The sequence below is a fragment of the Eucalyptus grandis genome, chromosome 11, assembly GCF_016545825.1.
Source record: "Eucalyptus grandis isolate ANBG69807.140 chromosome 11, ASM1654582v1, whole genome shotgun sequence".
Lineage (NCBI taxonomy): Eukaryota > Viridiplantae > Streptophyta > Magnoliopsida > Myrtales > Myrtaceae > Eucalyptus > Eucalyptus grandis.
In genome coordinates, this window is record NC_052622.1 from 1,323,926 (window position 1) to 1,346,763 (window position 22,838).

General features: G+C 38.6%; 4 protein-coding genes across 4 annotated transcripts; 3 read left to right on the forward strand and 1 right to left on the reverse strand.

The window, feature by feature from the left end:
- The first annotated feature begins 1,642 nt into the window (after positions 1-1,642).
- LOC104424383 (calcium-dependent protein kinase 26) lies at positions 1,643-5,382 on the forward strand. The gene is made up of 5 exons (XM_010036784.3): positions 1,643-2,013; positions 2,428-3,321; positions 3,417-3,713; positions 4,362-4,760; positions 4,838-5,382. Exons 2-5 carry the CDS (start codon positions 2,733-2,735, stop codon positions 5,104-5,106), a joined length of 1,554 nt encoding a protein of 517 aa, XP_010035086.2. The 5' UTR covers positions 1,643-2,013; positions 2,428-2,732; the 3' UTR covers positions 5,107-5,382.
- A 726-nt stretch (positions 5,383-6,108) lies between these two features.
- LOC104424384 lies at positions 6,109-7,239 on the forward strand. The gene is made up of 2 exons (XM_010036785.3): positions 6,109-6,697; positions 6,785-7,239. The coding sequence occupies exons 1-2, from the start codon at positions 6,236-6,238 to the stop codon at positions 7,058-7,060; spliced, it is 738 nt and encodes a 245-aa protein (XP_010035087.1). The 5' UTR covers positions 6,109-6,235; the 3' UTR covers positions 7,061-7,239.
- Positions 7,240-7,727: 488 nt separating this feature from the next.
- Positions 7,728-11,928, forward strand: LOC104424385 (post-GPI attachment to proteins factor 3). Its single transcript, XM_010036786.3, has 5 exons — positions 7,728-8,005; positions 8,989-9,250; positions 9,365-9,561; positions 10,391-10,578; positions 11,296-11,928. Exons 1-5 carry the CDS (start codon positions 7,911-7,913, stop codon positions 11,580-11,582), a joined length of 1,029 nt encoding a protein of 342 aa, XP_010035088.1. The 5' UTR covers positions 7,728-7,910; the 3' UTR covers positions 11,583-11,928.
- A 9,604-nt stretch (positions 11,929-21,532) lies between these two features.
- Positions 21,533-22,057, reverse strand: LOC104426956 (ethylene-responsive transcription factor ERF025-like). Its single transcript, XM_010040122.2, has one exon. The coding sequence runs from the start codon at positions 22,055-22,057 to the stop codon at positions 21,533-21,535; it is 525 nt and encodes a 174-aa protein (XP_010038424.2).
- Between the last annotated feature and the right edge of the window lie 781 nt (positions 22,058-22,838).

Consider the following 22,838-nt stretch of genomic DNA (forward strand, 5'->3'; position numbering starts at 1 on the left):
CCTTGCCTCAGGCAGTCGGTGTCGGATTTGGCTCATTGCATGGTCAAATTTGGGCTTGCCGGCGACGGCACATGAGGCAATCATATAATCAAAGTAAAACTGGTGGAGATAAAATTGGAATTTACGTAATTTAGTGAGGGAAATCCAAAGTAGCTTTTTGAATTAGTTTAAGGAATTTTAAAAATGCTAACTTCGGTCGAAAATCTCTGAAATTATCTTGCCAAACGCCTCAAATTTCCTTATTAAAATTGTGCCAAACGCAGCCTTACTCTTCAAGGGTAATATGAAAGTACCACTCCAAATTTATTATTGAACATTCAAATATAAGACTACAGTAGAAACGAGCATTTGGTGCTAATATTATTCCACTGGTTTGATAGTTAAGTCCTATCTCTATGGCGTCATCAGAGGGCAATAGAAATCCAATAGTCATCCACACAAAACTGAGAATCCATTAGGTTGGATCTCATCTGTTCTTAACAGTTACATTCAAAGGTCACAACAAACCCAAACACATTCTTAAAAAACAAGGCATGTGTTTGTGCTGGCTACAAAAGTAGGATTGAGACTGTCCATGTAGATGGAATCATTTGCAAGTGACTTTACTTATCATAATTTCACATGCATTGAACCAGTCTTTCCATTCAACTTTTTATGTCCATTTTTCTTTTTAAGGGAGAGGCCTCACCCTAATTTATTAACCTAAATTTTATGTTTGAGTGCGTTTGTCTTGGAAAAATTTCAAGATAAAAAGAAATACTTTTCATGAAAATCACATTTTCAAAAATATTGTTTTCCCCTTTTCAAATTGGAGCATTCATTTATCTTGTTTTAAGTATGAAAAAATTCCGTTGACTATAAATAGTTTTTCGTGGACCATTCATTTTCAACAAACTAAACGTGTGAAAGTCCACAACATTAATTCGAAGAAAATTTCTTCACTCAAATAAACTTACCCTTTGTGCGAGTTTCTAATAAATTGAGTCATCCTGTTGAGGGGATTTACAATCATCATTCGATGTCAAAAGAGTCAGTCTCTTGCAATACTCTAAAAGTCAGAATCTTTGCCAATGCTTTGTGCAGGTTTCATACGTATGTTCTCCTTTTGAAAAATTTATGTTTATTAAGGCTGCTTGTCTACTCTTGCAACATTCATTTTCTAGGAAAATAGTATGTTTTAGGGTTATATTAATAAGCATGAAGCTGTGAAAGGAATATCACTATTAATTTCCTGTTCCAACAACGTTAATTTCACTACTTATTACTTTAAACATTACCATATACATGTGATTTTTTTATAACTATGTTAATGGCTTAAAAAATTTCTATTAACCTTTTTCTGATCATATTTTCTCATTCTCATGGGTAGACATTACTGCTGTTATCAATAAATTCTTGAGTTTCTCACCAAATACTCAACGTGCAGTCACCTTTTAGTATAACATATGTTGGATTGGAAGACTGGGGTACTTTCATAAATACCAAAGTACGAGTTGCCAAAACCAAGAAAAAAATATACGCGAGGGGCATCGTTGCAAATTACAGCGGTTGACCAGCTTTGCTGAGAACACACTAAATCATAATCAAATTAAAGTAAACGCAATTAAAGAAAGAGTTCACATCCGAGGAGTGGGAGGCCCTTTCATTTTCAAAAAAAGCAGGGGAAAAAACAGAGCACCAAAAAGCGCAGCAGCACCGCGAATCGCCATTTCCAGAGGAGCAGAACAGAGGAGAGAGAGAGAGAGAGAGAGAGGGGAGGTGGGGGAGAGCCCCGCAAGCATATCCAGAGAGACACAGGGAGAGAGAGTGAGGGGAGCTAAATCGGGTAGCTTCTCCTGCTCCAACGGCATCTTCTTCCTCTCTCTCTCTGCTTCTGCTTCTGCCTCTGCCTCTGTCTCTCGCTCGCTCGCTCGCAGTCTCTGCCCTCTTGCTCTCCATGTAAGCGCGATTCCTGGATGCGGAGTGGCCGTGCGTGCACTGGGAATTTTCAGCAGAGAGCATTTTCGCTTTCGGGTAACTTTTCTTTTGTGCGCGCGACTTGAAAGAACGTTTTTTTAGCCGATCGGCATTGATGATCAGTCGTCTGAGCGATTCAGCTGCGATTGAGGTCCGTTACTGGCTGTTTAGGGGGCATTAGGGTTCTCAAAGATGGAAGCTTTTTTGGTTGCTCTCGCTTTCAAACCCTCGAATTTTTGAAAATTTTGTCGTTTTGCCTTATCGCCCTCTATCTTATCTGCTGGAAGCAGGTTGCCCACTGGACCAAAAAAAAAAAAAAAAAAATCCTTTTTGGGACCTTGAAATCAACAGCTTTGGAGTCGCTCACGTTGGTCAGAGTAGCTAGCTGTTGTTTGATATGAGTGGGTTTTAGTTTAATCCAACGAGAAGACGATGTGATAAAGTTTGTTGCTTTTTTTGGTCATGTTTCAGATCCAGATGATTCTCTTCGGGATTGAAGTCCATTCAAAGTTGCTTCTCGCCTCCCCAGGAAAATGATGTCGTGACCATCACGATAGGAGGAGCCCTCGTCAGCTTCAGCAACTGTTCACACGAGAAGCTTCCTTTCGGATTTTGACCAACGGTATGCTTTTGGAGAATACAAGGATCTTTGACTTCAAAACTTGGCATTCTTAGTTGCTCCGAAAGGGTTCGAAACGTTTAAGGGCAGACATAAAAATCTAGAATAGCTTTGGATCCTACCCAAGAATCTGATAGTCATTGGGTAAGAATTTGTTATGGCTGTTGCCAAGAGCAACAGTGGCAGCGAATCATCAGTAAAGGCGTGCAACTACTATAAAGTTGCTGGCTTGAGGGAAACGATTTTGGGTGCGGAGCAGATCTCGAATTTGAAGGATAGATATGCACTTGGTGAGCAGTTGGGCTGGGGTCAATTCGGTGTGATCAGAGCATGTTCTCATAAGTCAACTGGGGAACTCCTCGCGTGCAAATCGATTGCCAAAGAGAGACTGGTGACGTCTGATGATGTACGTAGCGTGAAGCTTGAGATCGAGATAATGACTAGGTTATCTGGGCATCCAAATGTAGTTGATTTGAAAGAGGTTTACGAGGAGGAAGATTTCGTTCACTTGGTTATGGAGCTTTGTGCGGGAGGGGAACTGTTTCACCAGTTAGAGGAACATGGCCGATTCTCTGAGGCTGAGGCTAGGGTTCTTTTCAGGCATCTTATGCAAGTGGTTTTGTATTGTCATGAGAAAGGGGTAGTCCATAGAGATTTGAAGCCGGAAAACATTCTATTGGCAACCAAAGCCTCATCTTCGCCCATTAAATTGGCTGATTTTGGACTCGCCACTTACATTAAGCCCGGTATGGTCTTAATTCTTGCTCTGTTGATAATATTCATTGCTACCTGTTCTTTCTCCTCCAAATAGTGAGTTTTATGATTCAGCATGTTTTGACAGGCCAGAGTCTGCACGGGACTGTTGGGAGTCCATTTTACATAGCTCCAGAGGTGTTATCTGGGGGTTATAACCAGAGTGCTGATATTTGGAGTACTGGGGTCATCCTTTATATTCTCCTCAGTGGGATGCCACCATTTTGGGGGAAGACCAAATCACGTATATTTGATGCTGTTAGGATAGCTGATCTGCGATTCCCGTCCAGTCCTTGGGATGGCATATCTGCATCTGCAAAGGCTCTCATCAAGGGTATGCTCTGTGTTGACCCTTCTCAAAGGTTCACAGCTCAGGAGGTTCTAGGTAGGTCAATTTACATTGTTTCCGCTTAATGTAATTTAACACAAAGCTGCTAGTTTTATGAACCTATGTGTGTGTACATCTACCTCATGTGACTTTCAGTGAATGTTTGTGTGGCATCCCATACTTAACGGTGAGGCGAAAGCCAAATTTCAATTATTAGATGACATTAGTGTGATGCAAAGGCTGTTCCATGTTGTTCCTTATATTCTCTGGAAGGAGGTTATCTTTGCCTTTTCTTCTCGGAGAAAGAGTACAACAAAAAGTTTATCATCTCTGCAATATCCACTATACCAGTGCTTAAGGATCTGCCTAGGAAAATCTTGTATGTAATGCAATGTTGGATCCTGACTATCAAATCTAAAAAGATTGAAAGCATCTTGGTGGCTTGTATGGTATACTGGTAATAGACCAGAATGCTTCACTCAGCATTAACTTTGATGCGATTCTTGAATAAGCATTGTAGGCCCATTTGGGTGCGTATTTTGTCTTCACTGGACATATTAATGATGCTTATGCAAGATAAGTAGTTGAGCATACTACTTTGATCTCTGACTTGATACCCATGGTGTACATATACCATGTATATGTCTTTATAAATGATTGTATCTTATGTGTATACTAATTGTGCATATTATTGTCCTTGTGAAGAACATGCCTGGATGGACGGTCATGGACCAAATGTTGAAGTCCTAAATCTGTGGGAGCATAGGGTTTCTGAAGGATTTGATGATCGTGGGGTGTCATTTTCTGCCACGCATATGCCTAGGGATCAAGATATCAGCTTTGGCAACAGAACACAAATTACATGTGAAGCTCAGTCACCCACATTTACGTGCAGATCATCTTTTTCTTCCTTCTTTCCTGAACCATCAACACCATGCCTTGCTTCTGGTGGTTTTTCCTTCCGCAGCTGTGGTAGTTCTGGTGCCCTGGAGTTCTCATCTCCTATTCCCTCAATGCCAAGCTTTTCTTTCTTCAGTCCTGGTTCAATGAATGGACAAGAAAGTGCTCCATCAGGGTTGGCATCATATGCGTCTGCAGATGGAGGTACATGTTTCTTCATTTACTGTTGTTGACTACTTTAAATTCTTGTTAGCTGATACCATAGGTTTGCGTATGTGCAGAGGCAAGGTCAGGTAAGCTGTTTACCTTGCCAAGTTCATCACCAGTCATTTTCAACCATTTGGTGGGAGAGGAGGAGCATAAGATAGCTGAAGTTAAGAGGGGCGGAGGAATGACTGAGCATAGAGTATGGGGCATTCATAGCAAGAGGAATAGAACGATTGGCCTTGGTGAGCAGGAGCGACTAGATCTTGTGGTGACTGAGTCAGTAATCCGGTGGTCGTCGTGCACGCTGATTCCCACTTCTCTTAGATCTTCTCTTGTCTGCTGAAGAAATTGGACATGGTGCAATTTAATCTACCTATTGTATATGTGCTAATTCGACAGTGCTGTGTGACCTAGTTAGCGGAAAATATATGTGAGAAGACAGAGCATTGTCCTCATTAGATGTACAAGTTGTAACTAGAGATGATTGATTGATGAGGAGTAGCCAAGGATTACACATTCTTGGGTGAGGGTCTTTTGAGTCTTGAGCGTTTGTAATGGTGGATTTTCTCAAGTTTTCTTTTCTCTTCTCGGTTTCTTTCTCAAGATTATTTTGAATTCTTATCTGAGAAGCCAACATTGAATTTTTGTGAGTTTGGAGCCAGCCCAGTTGCATATGGACAAAACATCCCCCGTTCAATTTTGATGGGCCTTCCCGGTCCAGGCGGCTAGGTCGAATGCGCTAAAAAACTTGTTTAGCTGTCGTTTGTCTCATGTCCTGGCACGTGAATTTGGATTCACATGGAAAGTTACTCAAATCTGACCATCTTCTTGGACCAGTTCATCAACGGTCTTATCTTGTCAGAGCTCGAGCTTTGTTACATCAATCTCTGAAAATTTGCTTGCCTTGAGAGGTGAGGGATGGCAGTACTTCCCTAGACCCCTTGTCTGCATCCTCATCCGGTGTACCAGGACGGGGCGACCTACCTGCATTGGGTGGTTGGGTCAGGTTTTTCCTGATCAATTAAAGCTAATCAAGAAAGCGGACCACAACGGGACGATAGTTTATGGGACTTCCATCCGGTTCCGAAGTGGTTTTTAATTGAATTTTTGACCAATTCAATCCGAGTCTCTTATATTGTCACTATACTCCTTGATGCGCTCCGTGGGTTCGTATTCTAGTCAAATGGGCTAACTCTACATGCTCATGAGCGATATGCATCAAGGCAACATAAAAAAAGTGGCCAGGAAGGGTTCCAACTCAGCTCATGTCAGCCTCACGTTCTGATTACCCCAAGCTTTATCCCCATATATCGGATTGATTTCTCAAGGACAGAAATATATCTGTGCTTTTCATAGCTCCACATGGACCAATTCCACACAAATTCGTCACCAGAAGGGACAAAAAGAAATGAAGAAAACCCTCTTCTTCTTCCCCTGCCTCTCCTGAACTCAATAACAGAGCACACGCCCAAATGGGTTGCAAGATCCATGCCTTGAACTCCCCAATCCTGTGCAAATTCCCAACGATAAAAGCAAGAGTCGCTCCAAAATCCATCTCCTTCGTTTCTTGTTCTTCCTACGCTCAGAATGATGGAGAACTCGCTTCGACAGCCGCAGCCACTCAAGTCCCACTCTCCAGGCCTAATGCTTACAGAGTGGACTTCAAGACCCTCGGGGCGTGCAAGCTCGGCATCTCCAGATATCCTGATTTCGAGTACAATGCTCAAGGAGGTACCGGACGTGGGCAAGGTTCAGTGGCTTCGAACGGGGACCTGACCCGAGAAATATTGGTGTCCTTCGACCTCGACACGCTTTATATCCCGTCACTGACGAGCGCGACTACTAAATTCTTAGGATTGCCATTGCCACCTTTCCTGAAGATAGACATTGCTCCACAGCTGTTTGAAGGCAAGATTTGCGAAGAATCCGGCAAGGTAAAAATTCACAGTAAACTAGATAAATGATGATTATATCGAGGATTTCATCGGTTCGAACTTCAATTTGCAATCCTGTACTGGCAGGTCAATCTTCAATTCAAGGCTAAGTTTTGCTTCTCGGTCGGAAGCCTTTACAGAGCCCCGCCGCTGATCGTGGAGACCGTGTTGACATCGGAGGAATCGAAGGGGACCGTGAGAGGCGGCCGAGGAGAGAGATTGGACGAGGAAGGGAATTGTAGATTGGTGGGAGTGGCAAGCGTTGATCCCATTGATGACTTCTTGATGAACTCCTTCCTAGGACTTCCCACCGAGTGCCTTGCCGACCTCAATGCTGTCATATCTCTCTCTAGTTCATCATAGGGACATTTGCTTTTGTAAGGTCATACCATGTTCATTTGCTCTACAAACATTGGTGTTCATATCTACTGAGAGAAAGTATTAAAGTTGTTTGTACATTGAAGTAGTAAATTAATTATAAAGCCTATCAAAATATGAATTACCGCGTGCAACGCGGCATGTGGCTCTATTTATGATTTGAATCTTTGCTTGATCCTACAATCCATCAATATCTTTCTTAATGGTAAGCTCTATATATCAACAACAAGTGACTCACATCACATATCGGGAAGAAAGAATGATGGACGAAACTCACTTTAAATTGTCTCTATTGTCCCTTATTTAGCCATAGTTAAGCATGTAATGCCAAGACAAGAATATGAAAATCACCCGAATCTTTTAATAAGTAGCAAGTCAAAATAATAGGAGCTTAAATTGTCAAATTATTCATGAATCGCTAATTCGAGAGACCACTTAAATCATGTTTCATTTAATAGTATCTTAAACTTAACGAAGGATTTGATAAGCGAGTTTTCACATGGGTCATACTAAATCTATTTATCGATTTAGTCAACGATAGATCGATCATCCATGGTGGGGGAAAAAAAAATTAACGTCACTTCAACCCTACTTCCTCTTTTTAATGTTCTACAAAACTATGTGCAAAATGGGTTTTACAATAGTGTTTAATAGTGGCTAATCCATTATACTTTGGGGGAAGACAAAGAAGAAGCCATGGTTGTCAACATCTGAAGATCTGCTCCTCAGGAAAATTCTGCACTTCTCGGCTCTTCTCCATTCTCTATCTCTCTCTCTTTCTCTCTTCAATCTGATCGTTTCCCCCATGGAACGCCGCTCGTGAGTTGACCACCAGATGGGTCCCTCTCGCGCGCTCCTGCTCTTCGCCGCGCTCTCCTCTCTCGTCGCCGCCCTCGACGCCAGCGCCGGCGACGCCGATCCGATTTACAGGTGGCTTTTCTTCTTCTCCGGCCAGTTGGGTTGTCTTCATTTCGCTCGATTGTTCTGCTCGGGATGGTTGTGGATCTGCTGGATAATGGGGTCTGCTGATTGGTGATTCTTGGTCTCGTGGATGGTCTTGGATTTGTTTTGGGTGGGGGGGGGTGGTGCGGGTTCCGTCTTCGTTTGAGAAGCTGGATTTTTCGATACAGTGCTGCTCGTCTGTGTTTGAGTTTAGAGAGAAATGGGTTCTAGATCGATGCGTCTAACTAGGAAAGAAGATAGAAAAGTTGAAAGCTTTATTTTTGAATTATGTGTTGTTAGCCATCTGGTGGTTTATGGAGGTTCAAGAGAGGCAAGTCGAGGTGTGATATTTAAGAAGCCATGGATTTTGACGCGTTGACGACTAGAAAGTTCCGCTAATTAGATGCAACAATTTGCCGATGGTGTCCATTCTTTTGGTTATTTATGTCTATTCTAAGTTTCTTATGCGCGTCTGTGTATGCATTTCGTTATCTGCTTGTCCATGTGAGTTGCTTTCCCCTCCGTATTTGTTGTTAAGGGATGAGCAGGTTGTGTTTGTAAGTACATTGATTGATGTGCAAAGGTAGGGAGTCTGAGGACGTAGTTAAAAAGTTCAAATGAAACGAGATGCATCTTCACTCACTTTGTATTTAGTTCCCCGTTGCTTGGCTTTTCTTTTGTTTCATGTCCTATTATCACTAGAATAAAGGTCCCATTTTGCTGAATGCAATTATTCCAGTAAGTGATTACTAAACCTTTGCGTTGCTTCTGCTCTTCGCTTGTTTTCTTTTTAGGATTTGAACTGAATGCCCTTTTCCTGAAAGATATTTCTTTCTTCTTTGAGTGGTTGTAGATTTGTTCTTGTCAGTTGGCCTATCAACTTGCTGGTTTGAAATAAGTTCAATCCAGAAGGTTGCTCTTTGATTGGAATACTTTCCATTTCATCATGGCCTGTCTTGATGTTTTGCCAGGTCTTGCGTAGAAAAGTGTGAAAGTTCTGGGTGTGTGGGAGACAAGTGCTTCCAACATTGTAAATTTTCTTCTGATGGGAAACCTATTGATGGTCCTTGGTATTTGCAAGAACCACTTTACCTTAGATGGAAACACTGGGACTGCCAGAGTGATTGCCGGTATCAGTGTATGCTTGTGAGGGAAGAGGAAAGACAGAAACTTGGCCATGAACCTGTTAAATATCATGGGAAATGGCCGTTCAAGCGTGTCTATGGATTTCAGGTTTCCGCATTTAATTTTCTTTCTAGTATTATCAAATAATGATGCCTGTATCTGATCATATTTGATAGCATATACACTCAACATGCACCTAAACTGATTTGCTTCCATCATCAGGAACCTGTCTCCGTTGCTTTTTCTGCACTTAATCTTGCAGTGCACTTTCATGGGTGGCTATCCTTTTTCATCCTTATGTACTACAAGTTACCCGTGAGACCAGATAAGAGAACTTACTATGAATATACGAGCTTGTGGCATGTCTATGGTCTCTTGTCCATGAATTCCTGGTTCTGGAGTTCTGTATTTCACAGTCGGTAAGCATTGCCAAATTTATGCTTTTCATTTTGGTCAAGTTTTGTATCATCGAGTGCCACCTCTTGTATCATGATTTTTGTCCCTGCGTTAATGAGTGGAAATTGGCTAATGAAGTTCCTGCATAGGTTGGAGCGCTAACTCTGTTGAGCTGTCATTCTTACATGGAAAATGTTTGAACACTTCCCATCATGGATCGGTTAGATTGAACATTATGCAGTATTGTTTGGGAATTGATACCTTTTCCTGAATTGCAAATACAATGAAAGAACCACCAATTTGTTACATAATGTGACCACTAATTTGGCATTTTGTTTCTTTCTACCTGTCAATGTGGTAATTAATCATCGTGCCATACTTAAGAACTTTAAACATAGGAAACAGCCTTTGATTTCAAGAACTCTACTTCCAATAGCCTCTCTAATTTGAATATAAAAAAGAGAGACATGAAGCAAGAGTGCATCTGAATAGGTGACCAGAATTATTAACAGATCAGAGAAACTGAACTGGCTAGATCAAATGCAAACCAGGAAATAGTTCCATCTTCATTCAGTTTGTATTTAGAGTCGAGTGTTCCATATTAAAGCTGACTTTGTGTATTGGGATCCAGTCCTGGAAATGAATCATAATAAGAATTTATGCTACTTCAGGCTAGCAGTTCGATTTGACTTATGTTTCTGTTTCTGTTGGCATTGACTTCTCACGTTGGTGGTAATAATGTCAAATCTGTTGCATCTCCCTTATAATTGGTTGTAAAATACCTATATTTGCTTATATTGTTATGTTTCAGGCCTGCTTCTTGATGTTCTTTTTAATGTACTTACTTCGCAGAGATGTGGACTTCACGGAAAAGCTGGATTATTCATCTGCTGTTGCATTACTCGGGTTTTCTCTCATATTGGCAGTACTGCGAGCATTTAATGTGAGAGACGAGGCTGCTAGGGTCATGGTTGCAGCTCCTCTTATTGCATTTGTGACCACACATATCTTGTATCTCAACTTCTATAAGCTTGATTATGGTAAATACTTTCTAGTTTCTATATAGTCAGTTCTCATTCATGCACCCATTATTTCTACAGTTTTAAGAACGCCCTTCAATATTGTGTTGGCACTCCTATGTGCTGTAAATCCATGTTGTTCCATGATGCCATGAATTTGAATGCTTGAGTGCCATGCTTTGATGCTCTTATTGTCAGATTTGTGCTACCCTTGATATATGTATATTAATGCCTAGTGCCACACTTTGATACTCTTATTATTTCTACATGAATGTGTTGGAAATCAGTTTTTATCCTCGATATATGTACATTAATGCCTAGCGCAGTTTCAAGAAATTGCTTGACCTGGATTTATTGACATGACGTTGGGAGTACTGACTTGCAATCTTCAGATGCTTATCTGTAGCTTTTGTGGGGGGATCGGTTTGCTTGCAAAAACTGTGGTCTTGTATATTTGATCTCCCGACCTGGATAAATGATAGTCGGTGGTCTTCAATGCGTTTGTCATGAAGTTAGTGGTCATCATTGGGTAACCGGTAGACAACTTGAGGTTGGTTTTGAATCAGTTTTATAATTGGTGACACCAACAATGTTGCTGAAAGTTACAAAATTAAAAAACAGATGGGTGCATCAATCAATCCTACTGATCTATTTAGTCACATAATGGATTGAATTCTTGTCTTGCTTGATATCGCAAGTCTGTTACCAGAAATGGTCTTAACGATCACTCTATTGCAGGTCTGAACATGAAAGTGTGTGTTGCGATGGGCATAGGTCAGCTTCTTTTATGGGCAGTATGGGCGGGTGTCACTCGGCATCCATCGCGCTGGAAATTGTGGGTGGTGGTTGTGGGTGGAGCTGCAGCAATGCTGTTGGAGATCTATGACTTCCCACCTTACCTGGGATATGTAGATGCCCATGCATTATGGCATGCCACTACCATTCCTCTGACATATTTGTGGTGGAGCTTTATTAGAGATGATGCTGACTTTATGACAACGACCCTGCTCAAGAAGAAGAAATAGGCACATGCACAGAAAACACGGTTTGTCAGAGTCATGACGGCAGATGTAGCTCCTCAGTTAAGTCTTCGAACGTTACAGCTCTTGCCAGCATTCTCTCTGTTTGCTTCTCGTTTGACGAGAAGTCGGTCTTAATGCGATGTGTGATATGCTTGTAATGGAACTGATCTTTGTATTTTATTTCCCCCCACCAGAAGAAAACTAGCAGATGAGAATTTTGATCTGGGTAGCTTAAAATTCAACTGTAGATTTGTTTTGGTTGTGTCATCGAGGATAAAAGATTCAGATTGTGCTTTCAAGGTTATGATCCGCATCTCATAAACCAGTTTCGATGCAACTTGCTTTTTGATGTGCTCGCGCCTGTTCTGATGTCTGTTTAAGATTATTTGGAGCGGTAAAGGACTAAGATTGGATCATGAACATTCTCTTTGAATCGGTATCATTATGAGGAAATCACTGTTTATACTGAGAAAGGATAATGCTTGATGTCTAGTGACTAGCCTTTTAACCTTTTGGTGCATTTATCAGCTTCTGTCATTCTTGGAATCAAATTTCATGTCATGGGTAGTGATCGACATTAGAAAGTGGGATCGCAAAGACCTGTCTATGGGACTCTGGACAAAGATGTCTAAGATACCTTTTAGCTTTTATCGACGCACGATTGGGTTTTACGACACTTCATAAAGTTGCCTGTCCAAGATTTTCGAACGGGGTGTGCCGGACTGTGGGGCTTGACCTCTGCCCCACTTTTGTAACTCGCTTATAAGCGGAGGAAAATTGTTATAAATTTACATTACCCACAACAGTTCCGAAAGATTTTATTTATTCAATGCAACACAATCTTTTGAGGACCAAAGATCTTTTTCGTTACCACTAAGAAATCAAGCTGCTATTCAAACTACCGAAATGCCCCAAAAACAGAGCTGTCAAGCGAGTGGGTGGGGGTAAAAAATGATTCTCATCAAATTGACATGTGTAGCCCGTATTAAGTCATTTTTATGCAAAATAATTTTAGTATGTACTTGATCTCATCCGGCCTCTAGTTCTTAGTAATTTCTCTTTAAATTGTTGCTTCTAAAAGACGGATGACCCTGTAGACCAGCTCATTGAGTCAGTTAGGGAGCTTGAGTTCTAGGTTGGGTCATGGGCTAGGATTTCACGCATCACATGAGCAACGTTAAAACATGGGTGAGCATTTTGCTGACAGATAATAACACTTATGTGGACGGTTCAGGCTAAGGATAGGTCTATCTGTTTTAATATACCACCTACATTCGACTTGACTCATTAACACTCAAATCAACTCAATTAACTTGTCTCGACTCTTTCACTAGAATCAACTGTAATGTGTTTATGTTAAGTTTTGTATGAATAAATTCAATGATAAGTTTTTGTCGACGAAATTGGTATTTGCTTTTTTTATTAAATAAAAAAATTAAGAAATATATATTTACCTTTGTAAGACAGAAGACGATTGATTTTCACCGTGATGTTGTCTTCTTCATAGTTTAATAAGAGTAGGTTTGCCGCGATGTTGTCTTCTTAAACAATGTTAAGCATGCCACTTAAAATATTTTTAAGAAAGAAATTTAAAATAATTCTATAAACCAATTTATTAAAGTATAATAGAAACAACAGGACATTAACATTGACAAAGTATATCAGAAAATCAGCCCCAGGTGGTGGTCGCTGGGGATGTGCAACCCCGAGGCGGCGGTGGCGGTTGCTAGAGAAACCCGACGCTCAGGCAACAAATTGGGGAAGATGAAGATGAACAGGCAAGATGATGAATAATGACGCAGATGAACAATTGATTTGCATTTCCAAAATGCCGAAAGCTCAAAGTAGGTCTGACCAGTATTGGGCTTTTAGCATTAGAAATGCTGACATTTGACTTATGAAGTTCCGAAAATACTTGCTAAATGCCTAATATTTTTCCCAAAGATTTTGAGGGCCTAAAGTCTCTTGGGAAAGCTTTTCCTGAGCCAAACGGGCATAAGTCTCCCATGATGTTGTCTTCTTCCTTTGTTTTCGGTCAAAATCGTCACCCAGCCGCCTTCTTTTCTTTTGGGACTCCTTAATTTTTAGTCTCACTCTTTTAACTGAAATGGGCCTAATTGAGACTCACTTTAACCCAAACTGAAGGGTGCTTTATTTTCTTAAGCCATTTATACCCACAATAATAAAAAAAAAAATTCAGGAAACCCATGTCACCTGGCCAATTAAAAATTAGTTAAAAAGCGGGTTTACAATTCAGGTTGCCACCTCTACCAACGAATTATCTTTATACTGTTTGACATTTGAGTGTTTACTTCAATTATTTAGCTCCTTTGTTTGGATTGAAAAACATCATGCCTCCTCTTTTCTTTTAGGTCGTCCTAGTTCACTCAAAATTAGGGAATATACCATAGAAAAAAAAAATTAAATTATGTCCCATGTGACACCAATACTCCAATTTTTTTTTTCCATCACCCAAGCCTCAAATTTATATGATAAAAATAACAAAAATATGCCATGTCTACCACAAAATGCTAAGTTTTGCTTATTGTGATACCAATTGCCCGAACTTTTTTCTCAACCCAAAATTTGTACTAGTATCACAAAAATATGGGGGGTTAAAGTTTGGATGATTGGTGTCATTGTTAAGAGTTTGGAAAATATTATCACAAAAATTTAAAACTTATTGTACCCGTATCAATTTAGTTATAAAATTTTCAATTGTGCTAATTCAATTTTAAATGTTTTGATGATTTATCAATATAATCATTCCAGACAATTTTAACTAGAGAATACTGACGTGGCAATCTAGTTAGCATTAGCCATTTTATGTGGCGTGGACGATGATAGACATTTTATAAAAGAATTTCTCTTTATTCATTTTTTTTCTCTTTTATGTTTTTTCTTTTCTTTTCCCCATTGGCTGATCTTAGGCAATGGCCAAAGAGGTCACATGAGGCTGTCCTTTGCCTATGGTGGGCAAGGGTCGCTGGCCCTTGCTGATTGCAATAAAGGAAAAAAAAAAGAAGAAAAGAATATATAAATATTTTAAAATATTAGAAATTTAAAAAATTGCAAAAATTGTTTACATTAGCTTTGGCGGTGTCATGTATGACAGTCGGCGTTCAAGTTAGTAACTTCTTCTCAAAATTGGCTGGAATATCGGCAAATTCTTAAAAAGTTAGTAATAAATTGACCAAATTAAAAGATTGAGGACTATACAAGGGCAATAGGTCTAAAATTTTTTTTGGTAATTTTCCCTTTGGACAATTTAATGCCTTTTTAAAAAAAAAATATTTTATGCCAAAATTAAAGAACTATTAGTTCAGTAAAGTAAATATTAACAAAGATGAGTGTGTATATTCTCATCAAAACCTCGTAATTTACAAAGGAACAGTACTATCTTCACTCTCTATATGACCAAATCTACCTATTTTCACAAAAAGACAAAATTGCCTTTATTCAATTGCAATTTGAAGTTTCGACCAAAAAAAAATTGTAAATTGAAGTGGTGGCCCCAAAATTTATCTGCTTTCCTTCATTTTTTATTTTTTTTATCTCGATCCATTGTCTAGTTGCCATAATTAAGCATTTCACATGTTTTATCTTTTTTATTTTATTTTATTGTGGCTATCCTATGTATATTGAGGCATTATGTTTTCTTTTTTATTTTTAGATATTACTTCTGAGAAATAAGTTTTGCGGAGAAGAGTAATTTCCATGAATACGTAAATTATTTTTCAAGTAGAATCTAGAAAACTTTGACATGGACAATTTTTTAACATAATCACATGTTTATAAACTTTTACTTTTGTTGTGCATTTTACTATCAAACCCTTTATTATCTTGATGTTTTTTTGGTAAACACTTCATAAGATGATATTAATTTTTGTCAATGCAAAATGATGAGATTTTATTGGCATTTTTTTAAAGTTATTCTTAGGCAATGTTTTGATTTAATTAAATTTCATCTTTCAAAATTTCACGTTAGAGAATGTAACCATAAGTTTAGCTTTGAAAATCTTTAAAAAGCGTCTTTTTGTTTCATCGTCTCATTAAATGTAGATGTATATGAAAGACAATTGATAAGAAAATGTTTGATGTTGATATGCACAATAAAAGTGAGTTTATAAACAAATGATTGTGTTAAAAAACAGTCTATGTTAGAAGTTTTCTAGACTCTACTTGACATCTAATCCACAAATCTGCTTAACAACGTAGAACATAATTCAATTTCTAAGAAATTTCTCTTTCCGACAAAAGTATTTCAATTGAAGTAAGATATAACAATACATAAACATAAAGCCTCCTATAATATACATGAGATACCCCAGTAAGGAAAATGTGAAATTCTTACTTATGGCAAATAAATCCTACATAAAAATAGAAAAACTGAAAAAAGAAGGAAGGAAAATAAATTTGGGACCACCACTTTTTACAATGCAATTGAATGATTGATGGCAATTTTGTCTTCTTAACAAAATTGAGTGGATTTTGTTATGTAAGGAGTGAAAATAGCATACATGGAGATGTCCCTTCAATATCCTCACTGTCAGAAATGTCCCCTCAATGCATCATATCTCTACTAAGGTTGAATCCATCATGACTCTTTCCTTGGACCACAATGGAGTTTCTCAAAGTAAGATTTAACTCATCATATCTCTCAGGATTATGTTGGTCACTGATGGTTACGGTTTAGTGCATCTAATTTAACTTATCTCATCAAATGATTAAAGTCCTCTCCGAATAATTTCCCATGCCTCCATCGTTAATTTCGAGAACAACACTGAGATCATCATGGCTAGTTGCACTAATTCCTGCCCAAATCACATTCCCTTTGGCCCAAGGTTGTATAGAATAAGTGTTTCACAGCAAAGTGGAGTTCCTGTTGTTTTTGCCTCACGTGTTGAAACCCTAGCTGCATTTACAGGGCGAGTCTTTTTTGTCATTTTTTATATTATTTTTGTTCTATAAGTTTTCAACGTCACCTTGGATGGCTTCACTGAAATGCTTTAATTTGCTGTACACAAGGTGTGATCTGATTGGACCGTCTGGCAAGTGATGTGTGAATATGCTGCCCAGGAAACTAAATGTTTGGCATATTAATTGTCGAAAACATAGATGAAAATAAGTTTTCTCAACGTTTTAAATGGCGGAATAGAGTTGATCCGATAAGTGTGTTTGGAGAAAATCTTACAGTTGTAATTTTAGAACTATCATTCCTCATAAACTTGTCTCACCCAATGTTAAAAAACTGTTATAGATGTCTAGCGTGTGTTGCGAAACACATAAATTACAACATGTGACAATATAGTTGTAGCATAATATAGCTATTATATTATTACAATTATGCCACACGAAATCTTGACTAACTATTTGCTCCATTATTTATTTATTTTTTCATTTTATGAGCAGAAATGGCCTTAAAAAAACCAGAAAATTTTTTAAGCATCCTTCAACCCTGCCATCCAATCGACGTGAAGAAATCATCACAATTTTACAAAATAAAGAGGGGGAAAGTTAAAAAGAGTTATCGACACTTTCTCCCTTTCCTGGTGACATTTGATCTAATCATTGGAGTCATTAATATTTCATATCGCCAAGTGGATGTATTTTTTATTTTTTATCTTGAACTAAGCCAAGTGGATGTATTGAAAAATTGGCCTGTCATCGTGAGCAAATTCCGATTTAGTCTCCCAACGCGTGAATAGTTACACGACTTCGCTTTAGAATGATTGACATATGTTTCACATTACGCCCCATGTCTTTGTCCTCGTCCTTAAATTGGTCAAAGATTCCACTCATGATGCCGGTTGTTTTTTTTTTTTTAATATAGAAAAACCCATCAAAATCTACAAATTATGCACATTATGATATATTTATCTTAAACTTATTACTTTGACATAAAAGAATATCAAATTATACTCACTATAACTCATTTATACTAAATTTTTTCTTGCAATATAAAAAATTCCAAACTTGTATTTATGTAACATATTTACTCTATTAAAATTCTATAAGATAATTTTTTAATTAAAATAATGTTTTTATTTCATTCAAGTTACAAGGGCGCTATGTCAATTTGGTTTGCCTTCTCATGTCCATGTAAGCAGTTTTTAACAATGCTTATTGACAAAATCTTGATAAAAGGTAAATGCGTTACACGAGTACAAATTTTAGATTTTTGATGTCACAATTTTTTTTTTAGAGTAAATATGCTACAATGGCTACAGTTTGGATTTTTTATGGCCTTTTATTTTATTTTTTTCCCTTCTCTCTAAAAGTATCAAAATTCCTTAAAAGTTGATCCTAAAGCTCATTATTAGAAGATATTGCAGAATTTACATGTTATTTTTTTGGCTTTAGTAGAAACTATGCACCTCGATAATTGCTTTTTCCTCCTACTTTTAAGTTTTTACAGCATGAAGCCTATCAAATTTGGCGAACCCTACCCAATCTTTATTTTCTTCTTTTGAATTTCGAGTGATAACTGATGTATCCAAATGCACAAAATCATATTTCTAGAAAATTATTATTCCTCATTATGTAATTTGGTAGGTTTTTTTTTTTTTTTTTTGGATTATTAAAATTTACATTATAAGGAAAATGATATTATAAGTACTATAACTTTCATACGACACTCACTTTGGTTTCAAAACTTTTTGTTGAATTGCTTAAATGACAAATTAGAGAAAAAACAATCATTTAAGTGTCTCTGACGATACATTTTGGCCAAAAGTTTTATGTGGCTTATTTAGTAAAAAGTTTATTTATACATGGTCATTTATAATAAAAGAAATGAGTCCAACGTGGAAGATGACTAATCTCTCTCTCCCTCTCTGTGGCAAAAAAGGCCCTGAGTTTCTTCTTTTTTCATCGTCTTGTCATCATCATCGTTCACTCATTCATTCTTTGAATCGCAGAGAAAATTAACAACGCTGCACTCATCAGAGCAATGTCGATCCAGTCATCGCCTTTGACTGTGCAAGAGCTTCTTTGAGCAACGCCAAAGCATCAAGCTTAGGCGCGAGACCATCCTCTTTGGTCGCAGTCACCACTTGCGTTTGCGCCCTCAGTTGTAGAAAAGTCTCTTGATCTTGATTTGACTCACCACCACCACCACCACCACCAACAACCTCCGTAATTTGCTACTGAAAAGACAAGCGTGGAAATGTTGATTATACTAAAAATCGTATCTTTGGTCTCTTTTTCGTTTTTCTCTCCCGCAAACATATGCATTCGCTATACCCACAGAAGCTGAGCTTGGTCATGCCAATATTTATTAATCAAAGGATACGAAAAGAAATGACAAATAAAAATATAGCAAGGAAAATAGAAGCCAGAGATTGTATTTGCAAACAGAGAGGCATGAAAAAAAAGGGCTTTCTCGATATTTCTAAATTTAATTAGTGAGGAAGTAAAAGAAGGGAATCTCAAACAAAAAACCATGAATTTCGGGATGTAGTTTATCCCCAATCGCCATCACAAGATTCAACTCTTCGACCCAAATTGCCTCGATCCCAATTTGGGTTTGAAGAGATGAAATTGTTTAATTTGTCCGAATTGGGATTTATATTTAGGATAAAACATGTAGACAGCGTCGTTTAGGGCTTTTAATGTTGACTATGCACGCTAATAAGCCACATCGGTTGAGGAAATTAATAAAATTTTACCACGTTAGATTTTTGATATTCTAAAGTAGAGTTGACACTTCAACAATTGTTCTTTTGAATAAGTGGCACTTAGGGCTTGCATGGTAATGTTTCCGTTTCTCACAATTTCTGTTCTTTTATTATTCATAATAAAAAAAGAATAGAAATCCATTTGGTAAAACTTTTGTTCCTAGGAACAAAAAATAATTTTTTTATTCCCGGGAACAAAAAACAAAAAAATTATTTTTTGTTCCCCGGGAACAAATTTAGAACAGAAACAAGAAACAAAAAAAAAGTAGTTTATTGTTCCTGGGAACAATTTCTAAAAATAAGTTAATTTTTTATTTTCTTTTTTTCTTTTGTTTTTCTTGCTTATTGTAGCCTTGGGTGGCTGCTTGCCAACCGCTGGCCATCGTCAGTCGACTGCTGGCCGTCGTCGACTGTCGCCATCGTCGTCTGATTGTTGTCGCTGTCGACCACAGCCCATTGGCCACCCTCGACCTCCGATGATTGCCAACGACCGCCGTTTGCCGCTCTGCCGATCGGCGCCGGCCGCCCTCGCGGACGGCGGCCGCCGACCCTTGATTGCTGTTGCGGTCGTTGCCGCCGCCACTCATTGCTGTTGCCCGGCGGTCCTGCGGCGGCGGGCAACGACGATGAGCGGCGGTGGCAGCGATGGGCGACAGCGGCGGCGGGTGGCGGTGCAGTGAGTAAGAATAAAAAACAAATAAATACAAAAAATAAAAAATCGTATCAAACACATTTCTATTATTTTTCTATTTTAAGAATATAAATTTTATGTAGTTATCAAACACCTTATTTTACTTAGAAATTGTTCTCCGGAGTAAAAATAAAAAAGAACTATTTCTTAAAAGAAACTGTTCTTCGGCCAAAAAGCGTTACCATACGCACCCATAAAGTAATCTGTTGAAAAGTTTTGTCCTCATAGTGTGTGTTGCATGAAAATAATGACACTTTTAATGTCCTTCCCACGATTATATTATTAGAAACAATTGCTCTGGAGTCATTTGTATACTTACCTCTTATTATTTTGGTATCTCCTCTATTATGTGGGATTTATGAGACATTATCATGATGACTAATTTAACTAGAGATCCAAACTTCCAAAACCTCAGAAAAGAAGTGGTTATAAATGAAGATGAAGTAACGCAAAGTTGTTTGTTCTTATTTTTATTGTTAGCCCTTCATTGGCAAAAGGGATTAGCGTAAGCCAAGCTACAACATAGTTATCATAAAAGTCTTAAATCTCAATTTAGTTATAAACTTTTTAATTATGCCAATTATTTTTTGAGCGTACAATTGTGTTGAAGATTTGCCAAATTTAGTTTTTAACCAATTATTTGGATATTTGGCTGGAATGGTTATATTGACAAATGTGAAAATATTTACGATTAAATTGGAAATGAATCAAAATGTTTAAGACTAAATTGACAAATCATCAAAATGTTTAAGACTAAATTAATATAGTTGAAATATTTATGATTGAACTAACTTTTGTATAGTAGATTTAAGACTATTTGGATAATTTTTTTGAAAAGCTACTTATAGGTGCTTGCAATGTAATGCACTAGGGGTGAGCATAGTTTCGGGATAAAATGGGGAATTTGACAACCGGATCGATGGGAATCGATCTGGTTTCGGGCTATACGATATGTCAGGTAAATTTTAAGATTCAAAAATTAGGGATCTGACGAGTAGGTTCAATGTTCCTAAGTATGCATAATATGTTTTAGATTCCAAAAATTAAAGAATTTATCCTGTTCGTGTTCTGACGGATAGATTTCAAGTTTTAGGTAGAAGAAGGAATATGAAATCACTCAATCTTATAATGCACTAACGGCAAAGGTTTGCAAAAATCAAAGCACGTTTTACAAGTGACACATTTGTCAAATACGAGGAATCGACACGATGTGATTGCTGAGGAAAAGAAACCAGAAAGTCGTTTGGGACCAACCTTAGAAACTCACTTTGAAAACATGAATAGCGGTTATATTGATTCCGTGTATGGGACCCCAGTCGTTCATACTGAATACTTACAAACCACGGCGTTTTATTACATAATATGCACCAAACTAGACAGAACCGGGTACGCATGACATTAACTCATCACAACTCACAAACCAATCAGCTGTTGATAAATTCCGGCGACAAACCAGGAAGTCCATGCCACAGTGATATACTATTGGAATTGCCATTTTTTCACACATCTGTTTTCTAAATTCCCTCCCACAACAACATAGCTTTCCTAGTTCTGAAGTGACGCCGTGAATGACTTCATTCTTGTCACGGATCATTCCACAGGCTTTCTTCACTGAGATATTCCGGTGATTCCTGCGGTGTTGGCGGCCTCATGAGCATCCCCTCCGCCATGTCGGCCAACAGCTTCGGCATGTTCAAAATGGTGTCCTCGTCGATGAATTCTTGCCCCGAAGTTGCCACGCACTCGTTCGAGTCCATGTCAAGATCCCGCCTTGGAAGCCTTGAAGCTGCTGCCCTCGATGCGGCAGCGCGTATGTCGGTTGGCAATCTGGAAGGTGGAATGGGGTACGTGAGGGCCGAGCTAGGGAAGTTCAGGAGGGCACCAGGGCCTTTCAGGGCAAGGGCCGCAACGTCATAAGCAGCTGCGGCCATCTCAGCGGTCGGGTAAGTACCGAGCCAAATGCGCGTGACTTGTCGTGGCTCCCGTATCTCAGACACCCATTTCCTGCCGCGAGACCGAATTCCACGGTACTCCGGGTGTCTCCTGGAGACCGGAGGATGATCAACAGCCGAGCTGGAAGTGCCCGGCGGTGGGGAGTGCTGATCCATGGTGACGGCGGTGGGAGAGGCGCGTGGGGAATGTGCTGGTGTGGGAAGAGAGGACTCGAGCGGGTGAGGTGGTGGAAGAAGTATCGTAGAGTTTTTGCTTGGTTTAGCCAAGATTAGAAGGCTGATCCGCCATCTATCTAAAACAACCACAAACACATGGACAAACGTGATGAAGTTAAATCCTAGCAATATATAATATGATGTCGAGGACATCTGGCGTAAATAAATGAAAGGGTTTCTCCTTAGGAAAATGATGGTAAGAATTTGTGATGTTGGCTATAAGAACAAAAAAATATCTATAAACTAAAGATGGGGGAACGAGGGATGCGAAACGTGGCTAAATTGATATACATGCATATATAATATGAAGGGACATTATTGTAAGTCAATTATGTTGGTTCGGTTAATGTGGATGTATTGCTGCTGTTCATGGATTAGCTGCTAAGGCTACAAGCATGCAGACGTACATAATTGAACTGAGACACAGCAGTAACCCAACGATAGATCTAATTAACTTGCATTCCAAGAATACAGTTGATTTGCTCACCTAGAAAATAAAAATCTACGTCAGTGGAAAGTCGTTGATAATCTAAACCAACTTTCACGCACGCCAGAAGCTATACCATCAGTCGAGTATGAACCTAATGGAAGAATTCATGCTTCTGTTGATTGAAAGACCTAATGCATTTCTCGTTTTGTTGCTCGGTTCCATCTCACATTCCTTTTATTCAGTTTGAATAATATTGGATTTGATTAGATTCGATTCGATTATATACGGTAG